This window comes from Erigeron canadensis, chromosome 1, assembly GCF_010389155.1.
Source record: "Erigeron canadensis isolate Cc75 chromosome 1, C_canadensis_v1, whole genome shotgun sequence".
Classification (NCBI taxonomy): domain Eukaryota; kingdom Viridiplantae; phylum Streptophyta; class Magnoliopsida; order Asterales; family Asteraceae; genus Erigeron; species Erigeron canadensis.
The window spans coordinates 38,459,534-38,480,093 of NC_057761.1; the positions used below are offsets into that span (position 1 = coordinate 38,459,534).

Genomic DNA, 20,560 nt, shown 5'->3' on the forward strand with positions numbered 1-20,560 from the left:
AGAGCTATAAGTTAATTCTTTTTTAAGTATTAACTTGACTTCCATCTCCTAAAAGACAATAGTCTCCCACTATTTTTTAACACATGAATAAGAAAAGCCTTGACGTCTATAAATAATCTTTGAAAACAGAACATTTGAATTAGTCACAGGTGTAAAAAGCCTGGATGATAATTCTATGAAATTACATCTGAAAGAGCTTTTAAAATAATGATAAAAATACATTCCTATAAATCATATAGATGGGATTAATATTGTTCATTGTCATAACTAATGGTAACTTCATTTTCACATACTATGAGCTTTATTGTCTCTATCTTCACCATTTTCCTCACCTTTCAAACAGTAAAAACCCAAAATGTAACCCGAGGTTCTTCTTTGACGCCAACTGGTGCCACAACTTCATGGTTGTCGCCATCAGGACTATACGCCTTTGGTTTCTATCCACAAACACGTGGCTATGCTGTTGGTGTATATATTGCCGGAATTCCAGAAAGAACTGTGGTCTGGACAGCCAGCCGTGACCACCTTCCAATCTCAAATAATGCTACTTTACGGTTCACAATTGATGGAGGGCTCACCTTGGACGGAACACAGGGCCAAGAAATCAATATATATGATATTAGCGGTGCTTCTTTTGCTTCCATGCAAGATAACGGCAACTTTGTGCTCTATGAAGGGACAACGGTACTATGGCAAAGCTTTGACCATCCTACCGACACCCTTTTGACTGGGCAACGTCTTGCTAATGGCCAAACGCTGATTTCAAGTGTCTCTGAGGCAGACCAGTCCACAGGTGTCTTTAAGCTCAGAATGCAAAGTGATGGGCACCTCGTGCAATACGCTATGACAGGAACTCCAGATTATATTGGTAGTTTTTATTGGGGCTCTGGCACACAAGGAAATGGACCTAATGTGACACTAAATCTTGATTCGGGTGGTTTTCTCTACTTGTTGAAAAATTCAACTTTTCTAATTAGGAATCTAACCCAAGGAGGTTATCCTAGAGATAGGGCAATCTATCGAATGAAAGTTGATGTGGATGGGATCTTTCGTTTGTATTATCATGATCTACGAGATAGGGGCAAAAATGGATCAGTCATATGGGCATCATCGGATAACAAGTGTGCAGGGAAGGGTCTTTGTGGTGTGAACGGGTACTGTTCCATCATTAATGATGCTGCCCGATGTCAATGTTTGCCCGGGTTTGAATTTGTCAACCAGGAGTTTTGGAGCTTGGGTTGCAAAAGAAACTATACCATAGAAAACTGCAAGATTACTGATGCAGGTAAGGCTTTCCAGATGGTGCCTTTAAATCACGCACGATGGGAGGAAGCCACTTATGCTATTCCAGAAGCATCAACTCAAGAAGAATGCTCACTTGCTTGTTTAAACGACTGCAACTGTGAAGTGGCCCTGTTCACAGAACGAGAATGCAGGTTGCAGAGGCTCCCTTTAAGATTCATTGAAGTAGCTGAGAGTGAGTCGAATGTTGGATTAGTTAAAGTATACACTTCCTCTGTAAATAATGGATCGGATACATGTAATCCATCAACACGTGTTAAGAAGGTGCGGCAATTGAAGATCTTGGTTATCGGTGTTTCACTCATCTCATTCGCCGTACTCATTTTGCTGCTTGCTGGTGTATTAATCTTCTGTAGAAATCATGTTTTCGCATACAAAAAAGTATCTGTTAATCATAATGTCCAATTATTCGATGACATTGGGCCGCGAACATTTTCTTATGGTGAATTAGAGAGAATAACAGATGGTTTTAAAGAAGAGGTGGGTAGGGGATCATTTGGGATAGTTTACAAAGGTATCATTGAAAGCTCAAAGAAGGCGGTGGCCGTGAAGAAACTAAAGAAAGAGTTTGCTCAACAAGGAGAAAGAGAGTTTCAAACGGAAACAAAAGTGATCGGGAAAACTTATCACCGTAACCTCGCAAGGCTGCTTGGTTATTGCTGTGAAGGTTCCGAAAGGCTGTTGGTTTTTGAGTACATGACGAACGGATCACTTGCAGATATACTTTTTGAACCCAAAGCAAGCAAACCAAAACCATGTTGGATGGAGAGAATTCAGATGGCGGTTGATATTGCGCGTGGAATCCTTTACCTGCATGAAGAATGTGAAATGGCGATAATTCACTGTGACATAAAGCCACAAAACATCCTCATGGATGAGTATGGATGTGCCAAGATTTCCGATTTTGGATTGGCAAAACTACTACAACATGATCAAACTAGAACATCCACATTGATAAGAGGCACAAGGGGTTATGTTGCGCCAGAATGGTACAAGAAGCAACCCATAACAGTTAAAGTGGATGTGTATAGTTTTGGAATTGTCCTGTTTAGTATTCTATGCGGTAGGAAGAATGTCGACAATAGTCTTCCTGTTGAGGAAGCTATCCTTGAAGAATGGGTGTATGACTGTTATGCATCAGGTGAAGTGTATAAACTGGTGGATGACGAGGATGTAGATAAAAAGACACTCGACCGAATGATCAAAATAGGGCTTTGGTGCATTCAAAAGGATCCATCCCTCCGACCCTCGATGAAGCAAGTAGTATTGATGCTTGAAGGGACTGTCAAAATCCCGGTTCCTCCCAACCCTTATTCATTCCTGAGTGACGTCAATTAGTTCTTTGATTTAGATTTTAGAATACCCTTATTCATAACTGTGAATTGGAGGTTTGTTTGTTCAACTATATACTGCATAGTATATGAATTTGTGATGATTCATTGGATTGTAATTTCCAAGTCTGTATGCTCAGTGTTTATATGATATATATATAAATATGAATTAACTGTGTGTTTTAACTTTGTGAATTCCCGGGCTGCGTATTTATACTTTGTGAATTGCTCGTCTGCGTATTGAATATGTGATTCTATAAGTTTCCATTCTGTGCGTTCATATATGCATATGTGATAGTGTGATGAAGTCCCAGCCTATTTTGACCAGAATATGTACAACCCGCCCATATTGCCACCTCTAGATACCTCATGCCTGGATGAAGTTTTTTTTCCTTAATTAGGCCACTTCTTTTCAGCAATAACTACAGATTATTGGCAAACAAATTCTAGTTTTATAAGTATAGCCCATTTTCAATTCTACAATGTTGAATGTCCTAAATAGTGAAGATTCATAGCTTTCTCATACAAACACACAAAAACCTTCAAACTCATCTGCACAATGATGAAGATAATTTTCTGGAAAATCCATTTAATTAGAAGAGCTTAAAACATTTTAAAAAATTACTTTAACTTTAATGCACTCAAACCGATGTTTTATTATTGTTGGGAAAATACATGTTATACATACAACAATATTACCAGAAGAATCAGCAAAAACCAATCTTCAAAAATAATCCCACTATACAACAGCCAACAACCTTAAGATATGCTAGAAACTGTCAGATAAACTTACAAAGTCAAAGTTTGAGAGTCAAATCCAGTGTTGTTGACGAATCTCTATTAGGAACCGAACCTGCGCCATCAATCTCCCTAAAGCTGCCAGGCCAATAGGCTTCTGGCTCGAAGTCCTCCACAAAGATCGGTGACCCATTATACATTTGGTCAAATCTAGGACCACCTTTAACATTATATATATTAGGCACAACATGTCGATGCATTGAGGCATGAGCTTTGATACCCAGAGACTGAAATGTGGACCCGTAAAGTGGAAAGGATGCCAAGCCGGCTTGGCTACCAGAATACAACCCCATCTTCACAGCTCTCTTGGCGATCAGTTTTTCTCTCTTGTGTGCGTTCTGGTGGCCTCCCAATGCCTGTGAACTGTAAAACTTCCGCCTGCAGTATTTACAAGAGAAGACACGAGGCACACCATGTCCTATACTGGTGTTTTGCGACCCTGTCCCTGATTCAGGACCTGTCAGTTCAGGAGTCGTGGACTTAAGACCAAGAGTAAAGTCAACCAGGAACGTATTGTCTTTTGGTGGTTCCATGTTTCAGTTAGGCTTATCTAAAATCAATAATCACAAGAAAATTGCTCCGGTTGTTGAGTATTTAGTCATTATCACCTGAAAACTAAAAATATCAACTCTGGTAAACAGAAGAATTACATAGTAACAAACTAAGCATTGCACAATCTATGCACCACATGTTCACCAATAAAAAGTTGAGTAGTATATGATCTCATAATTCATATATTTTCAACGAACAATTATAAACTGATCTATTTAGTGCATTGCACTGGCATAATTCTAGTTCTTACTATAAAAAAATAAAAGAGGTGATATATATACATTTCGCCTCCTGAACTAACCGAAATTTCATCTGAATCCCCAGCCCCACATACCTTATTCATTTCATTCATGAAGTCAGTAAAGCACACACACACATATATATATATGAGAAAAGTGAGTATGGGGTTGTATGCACCCAACTTGGGTGAAAAATCCTTCACATACCAATATTTTAATATTTTGAATAAATGTTTGGCCCCACATGATTTTTGTGGTTTAAGAAAAGGTATGTGAGGGGTTTTTCACCCAACTTAGGTGTCTAATAGCCCCATATATATATATTGGTATGTGAGGGGTTTTTCACCCAAGTTTGGTACATAACAGCTCCATACCACTTTTCTCATATATATATATATATATATATATACACACATATATCGATATATATGTAACTACATTCATTAATTTAGGCCGAATGTAAAGTGCCACAAATCTCTCATGTAGAAAAATTAATCAAAAGTAGACCTGTTAATAAGCATTACAAACAATGTTCTACTCAATATCATACATCTACTTTTGCATCTTAAATCTACTTGTACGTCTTAAACTCATTAATAAATACAGATCAGTCACTACTTAAGGTATATATATGAATATATTCTATATGCATTTAAATTAATTAAAGCCAATCATCAAATCATCATAATTCAATTTACAGATAACATCAAAATATAAGTTCACTACTACATATTGGACTTATTAAGATTACTTTTTATATTTCAAGAAGGCAACAAGCCAACAACACACAAAATTCACGTATATTTACAAAGTGAATACGATTAAATTAAACCTGTAACCTATACGTTAATGAGTCATCACACATAACACACAAGATTAAGGGATGAAAATATTTAATACCTGTGACACATGATGATGATGTAACAATGATATATAGTGGTTGTGAGTATTTTTGCCAAAAATGGGGAAAAAGATGAAAACAAGCAGATTAAGAAATGAGAATAAAATGGATAAGAACATGAAAATAATAGTAAGAGAGAGGGTGTGTGTTTTGGGTGGGTTGTCAGTGAAGTGATCTAGTCACTAAAACCTTGTTAATACCATTCTTGTTTTCTTTCATGTTGGACACTGACTAGAAAACAAACATGAACATACCGTTCCTTTTTTGAATAGTCTACAGGATACTGTTTACTACAGATACCAGCTATAACTAACTTATTATATATTATAAAAAATTATAAAGAGAAATATAATTCGGCCTGCTAATTGCCTAATTCGACTAGTCAATGCATAACTTTTCCTACTCTAGAGATTCTATAATAAGTACAATAACATTTTAAACATTTAAACTACAATAATCCTTAACTTCTTTATTTATACATCCATTTCACAAATCCCGTATGATTCCAACAAAACCAACAATTTTCATCCAAAATAACAATATTGTTCAATTCCAACAATATGTAGAACAACAACAACAATGGAACCAACAATAACAATTTTCATAACCAAATTCACAACAATTTCACCATCACCACCAACCTCCTGCACCACAATAAAAATTTTCACCCAATCACATTCTACATCACAATTTTGTATACAAGCCAAACTTTCATATTCCAAAAATACCAATAAATCGATAGAAAAAGCCGAATCTCAACCATCTAGCCGATTTTATTGGCGAGCATCAACCTTTGTCACTATAACAAAGTTAAATAAACCAATCCAATCATCTCTAATAATTGTTTGTGTTTGACTTAATAATAAATAAAAATTAATTGTATTGATTTAATAAGTACATACATTATTTAACCATTTAAATATTTTATTCATTTAGTAACATAATGGCTCAAAAATACCTTTTGGTATTGTATTTTGGATCTCCAAACAAGCAGTGGGCCCAGCACAACCGTACAAATCCAAAGAGAGTTATACAAGTGGGGTCAACGACTCGATGGTCCGCAGTCCACACTTGTGAGTTAAAAACCCAATCAACACACTTTGGATTCCACATTTCCCACTTGACAAAGAGACAACTTATCGGCTTCAGGCCCACTTAGTACATATGGAGGCCCACCTACGTACTTCCACTTGTAACCCCTTAACTATTTCTTGTTTACACTATTCCATCTCTTTTTCGAAAACTAGAATTGAGTGTGAACCTAAAATCCCAAAATGACGTGGTGGGAGAGTGAACGAAATAAATGACGGCTCTATGTTTTTTTTGGGTCAAAACACGTAACTTATAATAGGTGTTAAACGCCAGCTGGTTTAATAAAATAATCACCCAACACTTATTTTATAGCTAGCTTTAAATAGTTTGTAAACACGTGTGACACACATTGTTTTTATGAATCTGGTGTCAAAATATGAAAAGCTACTGTTTGATAAATCAATGAATTAAAAATATTGATCAAAATTGTATTCTATGAAATGTAGTTGAAGAAACGTATTCATACTTAACTAATGATCCGAAGTCATGACATAAACTCTGTACTTTTGTTAAGAACTTTGTACACCTAAAGTTATTAAGATGGATGTTCGCACGATGTGGTAGCAATGATAATAGCGGTTGCATGGTAATTGGGGTAGTGACGGATGGTAATGGTGTTAGACAGGGACGGAGCCAGTAGGTGGACTGACGGGTGCTTATCTCCCGCCAATTATCCATGATTTTCATTATAAGGCTAGCTCACACCGACTAGTATAAAGATTTTTTCGATCCAAGCCACCCCCAACCTATAAAAGTAAACCATGACCATAAAATTCTATTTTACTAACATCTTAACAGTTGGTTATGTCTTTTCCATTATATTGTATACAACCACCGGGAAAAGAATACGGTTGAGCCCCCCCTCCCCCCACCAAACTGTAAATTCTGGTCTCGCCTCTAGTGTTGGAGGTGGCTGAGTAGTATTGATGTAAGAGGATTTATGTGTTTTTGTATATATATATATATATATATATATATACGAGCATGGTACCCACACAATGCGGCGGCAATAACGGTGACGGCTGTTTAGTGGTCTTGGTGACGGGTGTTGATGGCATCGATAATTGGTGTCGAGTGGTATAAGTTGATGTAAAGATAATAGTGGAAATATTTTATAAGATAAAGACTTAGAATGTAAATTAGCAAGATAAGAGTTTAGAGTGTAAATTAATTCATTAAGGACAAATTTGGTAATCTCTAATAATCGTTTCCATAAGGGGTGTTTATTAAGGGCAATTTCATACTTTCGTATGTAACTATTGTGTATCACTTTCTATTTTTAGGGGTGAATAATCTTTATAAAAGAGTATATATTATATATATATAATAAAATGATTACAGAAGTGAAAAGTTATGTTAACAATAATGTCCCAGTTAGTAAGTCTTGATATATTGTATACCAAAAATGTTAACTCTATTATTTTTGGGCTTGAAGGACATAATAACAAGTTTGACGAAATTTGTTAATTCAAACAAGTCTTAATTGATGTGACACTGACATATTGCCGTATTGGACTTATCTCTCTATGACTTCGTGTATGTAATGGGGAATTGTCGGTACATGTAAATTGTCTACGTTCTGTTAGAGAAAATACATATAATAAGACAATTAATGAATAGGCACCTTTATAATGACAATAAAATAGGTAAATTTAATTTTGAATGTTGACAAATGATCTTTTATTGATGACAACTTAAACACATTGTTTATTCGAAAGCAAATTAGCATTTTAAATTTTGCTATGTGTCATTAAGTTGTATAAAAATAGTTTTATTTTTATCATAAGATTCATAAGATAGATGCGGTGGCGTCGACAGGGTGGTGGTGGACAGATGGTAGTGGAGGCAGTAACGACGACGATTGGTGGTGGTTGCAGCGTTGAGTAGTGTTAGTTATTGACGTAAAATGGTTAATGTGGTTGTTTTATAAATCAAGAGTATATCCAGTAAATTAATTGCATTAAATATATTATAGGTATTTCAATTTTCTAAGTGGCAATGTTTAACATAATAAATAGAAAAGATGAGGCATTTTAGGATTATCAACTTATTAGTTGAAAAAATTGGGTGAAACATGTATAGGTAAAACATTAACTCCTCTTCATTTTCTTAAATTTCAGGATTGATGTATCTACAATGCTCTCATCATTCAACATACCTACCACCAAGATACATGATCTACTAAATAACATTTGGATAACTAAACTATTTTATTTTACATTAATTGCATTTTTAAAATAGTCTACGCTATTCGTCGCCATCACCATCAATCACTACTTAAATCCTCACCGTTACCAACATCGATATCATATTGTATAGACATTAGTCTAGTTTAATATATAAGGCATAAGTTAATTATGCAAGCTAAAGGTTATTAAGAAAAATCTTTTGAATTTAACTTTGTGAAAATATACATTGGTCTAAAATGGTATGCAATCTTGTAATTAAAGCTATCTTTATGTCATTTTACTATTTAAACCATCACCAATGTTACTTGATGTTTAAATGTGTAGCAGATTTTCATTTGAGGTTTTGAGTTTTAACATCTTTCATTATAAAGATATTTTAATAAAAGTATATGCATTTAAGTTAAATAACTATTTTCCTCAAAGAATAAGGAAGATGTTTAAGATTGTGTTTTAAGGTGATTATTATTGTATTTGCATAAGGCATTGTATTTTTATAAAGATAAAACATTATTTTGAAAAGATAATTATGCGGGAACATTTTAAAACATAATCTCAAACACTAGCTAAATCAAAAACAGAAAAAAATCTTTCGTTTATAACCAACTATGCCACCTAACAGCACCGATGTTACTTAATGTTTATAAGTATTGATTAGGTTTTTATAAGAGGTCTTAGTATCTGAATTTCTTTTTAGACAGTAGTTATGAAAACATTTATAAAGATATTTCATTTTAGTGCATACGTTCATCTAAAAGAAATAATTATTTTTCTTGATATGAAAATGTAATTAAGTGAAAACTAGTTTAAAAGTTGAGAATCAGAGGACAAATCTTTGTAACATATTTTCCAATCTTCTTATCCCTTTCTTCCTTCCCACCGCCACCACCATTGTTCTTTGACGCAACCACCACTGGTCTTCTTCCCTGCCGCTCCATTACCGTCACCCGCTGCCTCCGCCACTGGAAATTCTGAATCGATGAAGACTTCACCCTTCAAGGTTGTAATAAAGGGAAGTCGGGTGATGATAGATCATGAGCCAGGGGTAAACAGTGTTAGGTGATCCAGTTGGTGGACCCCACAATGGACTAACCGAAGGATGGTGGTCAAGCGGTGCTTATGACGGCAACGATAGATGTGGTGGTGGTGGGGGGGGGGGTGTTTATCCCAACTAATTACGATAACCAAATCAAACACAAAAAACATGTTTCGTTTATTAGTTTTATGCTACTTAAAAGATAGAGTACTAATTTCTTTGTCGAAATAAGAATTTTTTGTAAGGATAGGAATAAAAACCAAGACATTGGTGGATCTAGGAAATTAACCAAAAACATTTGCAAAACATAAAGTCCGGTGTCTAATTAAGACGCTGAATTTTGCCACATCAACTGAAGTCCGGTGTTTAAGACATCGCACTTGACCCACGTGGTACTTAGATTTTGAAGTTCGGTGATATGAACACCGGCCTAATATTTAAATTTTGAAGTCCGGTCATGTGGACACTTGACTTAATAACCGTATTTGATTTATATATTTTATTTTCACCCTCCTTGCACGTCCAGTATATATATATATATATATATATATATATAATATGTTAAGGTTGATGTCAAATATCAAAATTTAAATACTAGCTAGTCCGGTGTTCACATGACCGAACTTCAAAATCTAAGTACCACATAGGCCAAGTGTGGTGTCTTGTCTTAGACACCGGACTTCAGTGGACGTGGCGAAGTTTGGTTCGGACTTCCTAGTTTTACGAATGTTTTTGGTTAAATTCTTATATGCACCAATGTCTTGGTTTAAAAAAAAAAAAAACTCTAAAAAAAAGCATTACGTACAACACCTATATTTCCATATCATGTACAATTATTCTAGCAAAACTTAAAGGATGTTCAATCTTTGGTTACATAAAATAACAAACAATTAAGAACACATTTAACAAAATAAGCATTCAGATACACAACTCTACTTGTAGAGATATATAATGAGGTAATTAAAAATAAATGTTCCACGATAATATATGTTTATATATGTCTTTTCATATATTACATATTTGTTGGTTTACAATTTTCATATCATTGTACAAATGTACCATTCATTTCTTCATGTATAAAAAAAAATTCTTAACTTAATGAACAAAACAAATGCGATATAAATCAACTAATTAAGATACCTTGTTAGGAGAGTAACATCTAAACAAGGAGAATCTTTCCACACATTTGAGTGTCTTTTAAGGATTTGCCTTGCTTTATCTTTTGTATTTGAATGATCACGGCCATTTACTTGAAGTACCATACACAATTTCTCAACGGTTCCAACCTTCATCATCTCTTGAAGCACTCCATCATTAGCCGAAAATTTCGAAATCAAAGAGATGATCATCAAGGCTCTTTCATCAACCTTGGGTGAAACCCTTCCAATTCTCTTGGTGATCATGGCTAAACCACCCGCATGACCAAGAAGTTGAGCACGCCCATCGGCTGTTGAACACAAGTGAAACAAGACTCCCATAATCAACTCGGTGGTCCCCTTTTCGGTTGACCCGGTTAGTTCTAGCTCGACTAGCTCGAAAACAGCTCCTGATTCTATCATCATTGAACAATTTCTTGGCCACGTACATGTGGTTAACATCACATGCAAACTTTCCTTGATTCCTTTCTCTAATAATTTATTCCCTTTTCTCATTTGTTGCAAAATGAGCACAATTGTTTTGAAGAAATCGCGATTTAACCTTTCAAGAACTTGTGATTTTGCATTTTGTATAATCTCTTTTAGCAAAACTATTGCATGGAACTTCATGGTTGTTATGTCAATATCATCACAATTATTATTATTATCAAGATCTAAAACCCATGTTAACATTTTTATAATTCGATCATGCTCTACAATATTAATAATCGAACGTGTTGCATTATCTTGTGTAAATCCAACAAGATAAAGAACATTAAGAGCTTCATTTAGACCAACAATCGTGCGATTTTTATAACACGAAACAATGATCATCACCATAGCTTTCACAACACCAACTTCCTTCAACAAAACCCGATTTTCTTCACTTTCCGATGCGATTTTTTCTATACTTTTAAGTGAGTCTACTTGTGATTCTTGTTGTTTAAGATTTTTAATAAGGTTTAGGACAATTACCTTATTAACCTTCAAATTACATGTTTGTTTTGACGTTGGAACAACATGTTGAGAGGCACACCAAGATTCGATAAGGCGTCGAAGGTTGTGGTTGGGTGTGAAATCGGAGGAGGGTGGAAGTGGTTGATTAGTGACGGGGCATGTATTGTTTTGACCGCGAGTCTGCCATCTTTTGATGCACTCGCGGTCGTAGGTGATGCCGGTGACGACAGTCACCGGATCTTTCATGATTTGGAGAGATATTGGGCAGATGAAATGGTGTGGGATTTCACGGTCGTCCATTTAGTCGAAAAAGTGTTTTTCTTTTAATTTGTTGATAAAGAGTTACAAGAAATGAAAAGAAAATGATGGTTGGATAGGTATATGGATTAAGTGAAGTGTATGGATATATGGTAAGACATTGCGGCTGATTGGTGCGTGTGGGTCTCTTGGTATAATGGGTTCAAAGACTTTTGGTACGTTCGTGAAGTAATTTGAAACTTCTTCATCAATTTTCATGCCTCATAAATGAAATAAATAATGGTATTAAATTTTGGTTTTTAAATATTTATTGTACGATTTTTATTTTAGTTCACGTTAACTCTACTCAGTTATAAGATAAGGATCGTAAGAGAGTTGTTCACACATGAACATAGATAGTATTGTAATATTAACTATAAACTAATGTATTCATATATAAACGAATTTGTTTACGTATATATTTATATACGAACATTAAATTGTAATTTAGAGGTTCTTAAGAAGAAGAATAAGAAGAATGAGAATATGTGGGTATTAAGGGGGTGTTTGGTATGATGGAATAGAAAGGGGAGAAAGGGAATGTGAAAGACCTCTCTTGTTTGTTTACGACGAAGAAAGGGAATGAGAAAGAAGAGAGGGGAATCAATTTCATTCTTTCCATTCTCTACATTGTAGAGAATGGGTGAGAATGGAAAAAAAAATAAAAATTTAAAGATGTTATATGTAATAAATGTATTATTATTTAAAATTTTATTTTTTATATATATTCATTCTCTGTGGTACCAAACAACGAAATCCATTCTCTTTCCAAATACTCATTCTCTTTCTCACTATTTCAATTCTCTATTACATTTTCATTCTCTATGATCCCTCCTACCAAACACTCCCTAAATACCTAGCTTTGGTGTGGGAACTCTCAAATCTTGATTTTTTTAATCAATAAAAAAACACAGGGGACTAATTATTTATATATTATAAAAATAAATATTAACATAATTAGCATATACCAGGATTTTGCACATAATTATTCCATTATCTTAACCTATCAAAAAGTTATTACTCCAATGATAAAGCTTTTTCTATAACTTTTTTTACCACTAAAAAAGGAAAAAAGTCTTTGTTCAAAATAGGTCATTTAACCCAATGCTATCAACCTTTTATAAAGACTTTTTTCTTCAAAATAAGTCTTTTATTAAACACCATTGGAGATGCCCTTACACCCAAGCTTAGATATATTCATTTTTCTCATATATATATATATATAGTAGAGATCCAGATGGAAGGTTCTTAAGAAAAGAAGGGAGAGAAGACCCATTTTTTATTTTTTTAGCTTGTTTTTTTATTATTTTTTTGCTTTTTTCATCTTTTTTTTTAATTAACTTAATCCATAAAAAAAATTAAAAACAAAAAATTTACAACCTGAGTTAGTGAGTTATACATGTAAGAGTACGGTACGGATTTCGCCCTTAAGGATATTAATAAGGGGTAGCCGATATGAGTGATAGATCATAGATGGTGATAGGCCATAGGGTGATCGGTCATGGGCGATCTACCTAACAGGCTTCGCCCTTAGCCATCATGGCTCTGCCATAGACTGAGGCTTCGCCTATAGCTTACGAGCTACGCCCTTTGAAAAAAAAAATATTTTTAATCTTTTTTTATAATTTTTATATGGAATTAGTTAATTAAAGAGAGAATGAAAAAAGTGAAAAAAAGAAAAAAATTTCAAAAAAAAACAAGCTAAAAAAAATCAAAATCAAATCTTTTCTACTTAAGGTACCTTTTCATTTGATCTCTATCTTTTATATATATATATGAGGAGGTGAGGAAAAAGATATAGAATCATCTCTTAAATTAGAACCATTAGATACAAATCACAACCATTCATTTTTTTTTCTCTCTTCTCAAATCTCAACCACTCATTTTTTTCACACCCTCTCCCCTCCCTCCTCCTTCCTCTCCGGCCACCACCATCACTACCACCACCATCATCTCCAACCACCACCATGATACTCCGACAACGGCGACCACCACCACCACGACCATCGCGATATGTTGCCTCTCTTTTCTATTTTGGCCACGGTGCCGGCAACTGTAAGGGCGGAGCCCGTACCGTATCCAAGCACCGCCATCTCTTGGATCACCTCTCATCAAATCCATACGATTCCCACATGTGTTGAGTGACAACCCCTTTATAACAAATAAGGGCAACGATTGTACCGTATCCACCTGAAAACGAAACTGATTCTCGCCGGAAATGTCGCCAGAGATATCTCTGGATTTTGGAAATCAGGATTTGAGATTTAAGGAGAGAAAAAAAATGAATGGTTGAGATTTTATCCTAATGGTCTTAATTTAAAAGATGGTTCTAAATTAACCCACCCTGAGTAGGTGATACCTAATTAAGTTTGGTTATATAACTTCTCACATATCAATTTTTTAATGCCTATATAATTTATTTATTATACAACAAATATTATAAACTTGGTATATGAGAAGTTTTATAACTAAAATCAGATATGACACAATTTTATATTCATTTTTCCAAGTATATAATATATATATATATATACACGATATAGATAACAACCTTAAAAAAAACTATAAGTTTATCTAATATTATCATGATCATGCAATAAAAGTAAGATTCATATAATTTTTAATGTAGTTTTAATTTGTTCAAATTCAGTTTGTTAGAATTTAACTTGTTAGGGGCAAGAGTGTAATTAGCAAATTTTATCGGCAAGTGGTTTTGGTAAGTTTTGGCAAACTATAGCATATGCATTGGCAAATTATTTTGCTCTTTTTGGCAAGTTGAATCGGCTAGAATTGACCGATTGTGGCAAGCATTGGCAAGAAGTTTATAAAGCAAAGATTCCTCTTTATTTTTGTTTTTTCTTTTTTTGTGGTTTTGTCTTTTTTGTGGCTTGTTTTGTCAACTACACCATCAAATTTGACAAAAATTAGTTAGAATTGGAAAAAAAAAATTTACATGTACATATGACACAATCCTATTAGTTTCTAATTTATTAAGACATTGGCAATACACCCTGCCCCTTATAACTTTAAAAAATAAAAAAACATCAAGCTAAGTTAGTGGAAGTGGATCATTTTGTCTTGCCGGTCAAACAAGAGTTCGGTGGTCAGAAGGGTTGAAAAATCGGGTCGTCGCCATACGCAGACTTGGAAAAGCACTGATTTTTCTACTTTTTGTCGTATTATCTAGTCCACGCCCAACATTTAGTTTTTTTGAACAGCACACACCTAAGATTTTACGAATAACAATTTCATTTGGTAACTACTTTCTAGAAATGGTTCTGGAGAAGAATAAGTTGTATGTAACATATTATAATAATATTAACAAGAATGATGAATACATTTAGCATATATGGTAGGCTTTAAAATTTGATGATCAAATTTTTTTTTTAAAAATCGCTTTTTGAATTACCATCAATACTTAGTTACCTGTGAACACCAAATTTTTTAAAATTTTTAAAGCTTATTTATAGTTATTCTTCAAAATATTGGCTCAAGACTTTTTGTGTATCTATCTACATATGCTTTTAATCTCCGGCTTAGGGATGGTACTCGCCAATACAGGTGCGGATACCCTTTTCTCATTACCATCCACATGGGTTTTCCTTGATCCGTCAATTCGCGGGTATTCACAAACGGGTTAACTATTGGATACATGCCCGTCATCCGCGGTTATACAAGTTCACAGGTAGATCCGCGGATTCTATATCATCTTTAAAAAATCTAACAGTAACCATCACTGGATCTTTAATTATCAATTCTTTGGAGTGCGTTAATGTATATTCTTTGAACAATATATGGTGAGACTTCAGAGAAAGGAATGATAATGGTAGAATGTTAAAAAATTTAAGCCGCCTGTCACATTAAAGTAATAATAGATTAATGGGCTACAATTAGGAATTAGGAATTAGGAATTAGGAATTAAGAATTAAGATCGGAACAAAACTCTAAACTAAATATGTAAAGGATTTGATATTTTTTAAAATTTACTAATATGTATCATATATATATATATATATATATATAATCCTTATTTTAAAAACCTCTATTTTTTAAGGAACCATAAGAACCTTTTTATAACTAATTATGCATAAGGATAGTTTTGTAACTATATAATCATTCATTATACTAATAAATGTTTAAAAAAAAAAAAAAAGAAGCCCATGATTATCTCCAATCAAAATGGGTGTATTATTTTCATTAACAACTAGTGATCGATTAGTGTCCTTATCTTTCAAATTAAAACAAAAGACGTTGTTCATGATAACTTGGAACCAGGAAGGTGTACAACAAAAACCTATCTTCTTCACCAAATTCTTAGTCATATATGGTATTAATCTAGTGATACGACTGAATTACTGAAGTGGCTCAATTAATTACTGATCCATACCGATGATGTTTGGATATACTATATGTTTCTTTCAAACAAAGATCGAGAAAATACAATCGATGGTAAATGGATTATTTGTCTACTTTAATTTATTCTTCCATCACCAATTATGCTTTTATATATAACTTTCAAACAAAGATTGGTTGCTCCCAGCGGTGAGAAACATATAAACGAACGGAAACTTCAATTGCATGAGTACAAATAAGAACATGGATACATTCACATATGATTATAGAAACATTCATATGTTCACATGAGAATATAATAAAATGTTCACTTGTAAACACATGTCCATCAGCTACAATATAATAAAATGTTCGCTTGTAAACACATGTCCATCAGCTACGTTTATATATGGTAACGGAAACATTCATATGGTGTTCACTCGTAAACACATCTCAATCATATATAAACATCGTGCATTCATATATGATCATGGAGATATTCGAATGTTGACATGGCATTCACTTGTAAACACACATTAATCACATATAAACAGAGTTGTTCATATGTGATCACGGAAACATTGGTATGTTCAAACGTGAATATAAGGGCGTTCACTCGTAAACACATGTCAATCACATATGTTCGCATATCATATATGATCATTGAAACATTCTTACGTTCACTTGTTACATGTCAATTACATATAAATATCGTACGTTCATATATGATAACGGAAACATGTCGATCACATATAAACATGGTACGTTCATGTAGAACCACTAAGGAAGATAGTTTGTTTATTTACACATGAATGACCTAGTAAAGCTTTAAGCTTTTTGTGTTCACATTTGATTTAAAAAAAATAAACAAAGAGGAAGAAACAGTCAAAAGATTTGTGATGTTTCTTCAGTTGATTTCACGCATGAAAAGGAGATATAGGTGACACAAAGTGCACTCGATAGACAATATTACCCTTTGGCCGTTTATAATTAATCATGTATTTAATAGATTATATAACTAATTACAAAGATGCCATCAAGTAATTTACACCGTAGATTAATCTAATCCAATGATCTCAAATGGTTCTCATGGTTCCTACAATAATAGGGGTTCTCAAAATAAGTCTCCCCTATATATATATATATAGGATAAATAATGTAAAACAGGTATTAAAGTAAAACAAATAGGATAAGATCTTGACCCTTAGATCATAATTGAATTGATGCACGAAGATTCATGAAGTAATTGATGCACGATGATTTGCATGACGCACGGTGATCTTCAGTGAAGAAAAAACTTTTGTTTTATTTGTTTTACTTTAATACTTGTTTAATTTTACCTAAAACCTATATATATATATAGGTTTTAGGTAAAATAAAACAAGTATTAAAGTAAAACAAATAAAACAATAGGTTTTTCTTCACTGAAGATCACCGTGCAGCATAAAAATCATTGTGCATCAATTGCTTCGTGAATCTTCGTGCATCAATTTAACCATGATCCAAGGGTCAAGATCATGTCTTATTTGTTTTACTTTAATACTTGTTTTACAATACCCAACCCCTATATATATATATATATATTTTATGCAAAACTTAAAATAGTATATGTGTTTGACGGATTATCCTACGGATATATTCACGAATCTTACTAATTAGTATCAAGGGTTCGCGCCACGGATATGATATATCCATTACTCATCCGCGATCCGCAAACGGATGCATATTTATACCCGTTGTGTATCCACGAATGAAATTATTGATATGACCCGTCCATGACGGATGGGTACCGGGGGTTACGGATTTTTTATATCCTTTTGAAAGATAATGAGTATACATATATTGGAATCGTAAGTATATTAATGGATGATACTTATGATTTTTTAGAAAAATAATTGAATTCAGTGTACTGATCAATTCATCCCCTCACACAGCAAGGGGCAAACAAAAACTCGTCGTACTCAATTTCGTTTTATATCATAAGGTTCGGTATGTATTGTTATAGCCAAATCCTATTGAAATTTTGTGACAAATATTGAAAATAGTCTCTTTGTTACTGACTTTTTTTTTATTTTAGAATAGCAAGGGCCGGATCACGGGTATCCGGGCTGGATACCGTGGACCTACCCATTCCCCTCCCCCAGCCCGCCCACCCGGTAAAAGCTCCACGAAAGCCAGGACAAAATGTTGGCGGCCAATCACAGGTCGAGAGTATCGAACCTGTGACCTCTTGAACAAAAGTCGGGGTGTCCAACCTACTAAGTTAATCACCAAAGGACTCTTTGTTACTGACTTACTGTTTTGTACGATAGGATTTTTGACATTTTTGTAATTTTGTTTGAGAAAAACTCTCATATTAGGTTAGGGATGTGCAAATAGCTCGACCCGGCCCGACCCGCTAAAACTAGGCCCGACCCGTTGTAACACCCCGCTAAAGCGGAATATACGGGATGCACAGATAAGCACAAGCACGCACAGTACAAGTTCAAACACAGCCAATAACATTAAAAGATAAGTAGTATCATAAGTTATTACAGAGCCTGGGATATACCCAGAATAGTCAATATCAAGAAAGACAGAACAATTGTCTTCACAGACCCAAGTCTTGAACTGAAATGAGCAAAAGGAAGTCTTCACAGCTACTGATCTTGAACGTACGAACAATCACCAAAGGAATGAGCTGAGAGAAGGAAGACTCCTATACTAAAAGATCTAATAGCCTAGCCTGAAAAGCATGTAAGTTCGAAAGGGTCAACTACGAAAGTAATTGGTGAGATTCACATAAAGTACTTAATAGGTATACATAATAACATAATATGTATAATAAGAACAAGTCATAAGGTCAGTACGTTTATCAACAGTACTTTGTAATAGCAAAATCAGTTTACGAACAAGTAATGTACTTTTTATGTATGTATATAATTACTGCTAACCCGATTGGCCAAAGATGAACAATAATATACCAGTAAGCTCACGTAAACCAGTAAGCTAAATATATGATCCAGATCAGAACAAGTACAGATAATATGCATCCTCCAGAACTGTAGAGAATGAGGGTGGGCCTACCCTAACAACGCTGTCCATAATTACCTACGGTTCATTCCCTGAACTGTGGGACATGAATTGATAGCAGTAAAAATAGAACTCATACATTGAACAGTAGGTACATAATAGAGAATGGTATAGTAATATGTATGTATTTAAGATCCTGCCCATTCAAGATCTAAATATACATTAGAGAGTAAATATGACCGTAGGAATGTATTCAGATTTAATTCATAAGCATTTCATGCGATCATAAAATAGTACGTAGAATAGTACAAGAACATATATATATAAGTACAAAATAGTTTTCATGCTTTTCAGTCCCCGATAAAGAACTTTGAACAAAGTGTACAAGAAAAAGGGATAAGTGAACTCATAGTGATCTGGTACACGCACAGTTATTGAGCACAGAGAACAAGCACAGAGATAGATAGGTTTTATCTATCAAAATCCGAGCACACCTTGACAGGAATCTAAGTACACGTTTTTGGTCACATAATATGCACATATATTAGTCTTGGTGATTATTTAGTCACAAAATGTCCTTGATGATCCGATGATTTGGTCCTTAATGAACTTAGAACGTTTTGACACAAAATGGACTTTAAGTACTCAAACTGAACTCGTTTTGTACATCTTTGACACACATGACATAATTATGTAGTCCGTAGTTTGATCATAACTTCACTTGTGAACTTTAGCTATAACAAGTCATTAATTGAACTCAGTTGGGGTTTGTACAAGATCAGATCATTCATTAAACATTTGAAGAAACATGTGAAAGTGGAATTATAGTTCGAGGTCGTCTAGGGTTTTGTACCAAATTAGGTCATCTCCATATGTAATTTAGAAAGGATCATTTTTAGTTTCTCAAGTTCAAGTCGTTTTGGTTCAGCCCAAGTTCCAATCGATTCAATGTTTTATCTTAGGGGTCGTGTTGGCACCGTTTCCCATTTGAGTTTCTTCAGGATCCAAACTGCTTCCCAAATTACCAAGTAAGAACAGAAGAGGTCGTCCTAGGTTTAGGTTCCTTTAGATCGTTCCACTGCCTCATCATTTAGATCGTTTTAGCTGCTTCATCATTTAGATCGTTTTACTGCTTCATCATTTAGATCGTTCTACTGCTTCATCATTTAGATCGTTCTACTACTTCATCCTTTAGATCGTTCTACTGCTTTATCATTTAGATCGTTCTACTGCTTCATCCTTTAGATCGTTCTACTGCTTTATCGTTTAGGTCGTTTTACTGCTTCATCATTTAGGTCGTTTTAGGTGCTTCACGAAAATACCATATTCACGACTAATTCGAATCAAGATTCGTTTGAGCAAACCGATCATTGATCAGTTACCCCTATG

At 34.2% G+C, this 20,560-nt stretch overlaps 3 protein-coding genes across 4 annotated transcripts; 1 reads left to right on the top strand and 2 right to left on the bottom strand.

The window, feature by feature from the left end:
* Positions 1 to 270: 270 nt before the first annotated feature.
* On the top strand, positions 271 to 2,684 carry LOC122591928 (G-type lectin S-receptor-like serine/threonine-protein kinase LECRK1). The gene has a single exon (XM_043764155.1). It carries the CDS (start codon positions 271 to 273, stop codon positions 2,638 to 2,640), a length of 2,370 nt encoding a protein of 789 aa, XP_043620090.1. The 3' UTR covers positions 2,641 to 2,684.
* Positions 2,685 to 3,244: 560 nt separating this feature from the next.
* LOC122582070 (zinc finger protein 4-like) lies at positions 3,245 to 5,363 on the bottom strand. 2 transcript variants are annotated; one of them, XM_043754423.1, is made up of 2 exons: positions 5,123 to 5,363; positions 3,245 to 4,039 (listed from the first exon to the last, which is right to left on the bottom strand). In XM_043754423.1, the coding sequence occupies exon 2, from the start codon at positions 3,962 to 3,964 to the stop codon at positions 3,431 to 3,433; it is 534 nt and encodes a 177-aa protein (XP_043610358.1). In that variant the 5' UTR covers positions 3,965 to 4,039; positions 5,123 to 5,363; the 3' UTR covers positions 3,245 to 3,430. The 2 variants fall into 2 exon arrangements, with proteins under 2 accessions (XP_043610358.1, XP_043610364.1); XM_043754429.1 differs by having other exon boundaries at positions 3,245 to 4,046.
* Positions 5,364 to 10,397: 5,034 nt separating this feature from the next.
* LOC122585530 (E3 ubiquitin-protein ligase PUB24-like) lies at positions 10,398 to 11,916 on the bottom strand. Its single transcript, XM_043757657.1, has one exon. It carries the CDS (start codon positions 11,828 to 11,830, stop codon positions 10,565 to 10,567), a length of 1,266 nt encoding a protein of 421 aa, XP_043613592.1. The 5' UTR covers positions 11,831 to 11,916; the 3' UTR covers positions 10,398 to 10,564.
* Between the last annotated feature and the right edge of the window lie 8,644 nt (positions 11,917 to 20,560).

Coding starts and splice junctions, on each gene's coding strand:
- LOC122591928 (XM_043764155.1), top strand. CDS start 271: ATGGTAACTTCATTTTCACATACTATGAGCTTTATTGTCTCTATCTTC.
- LOC122582070 (XM_043754423.1), bottom strand. CDS start 3,964: ATGGAACCACCAAAAGACAATACGTTCCTGGTTGACTTTACTCTTGGT.
- LOC122585530 (XM_043757657.1), bottom strand. CDS start 11,830: ATGGACGACCGTGAAATCCCACACCATTTCATCTGCCCAATATCTCTC.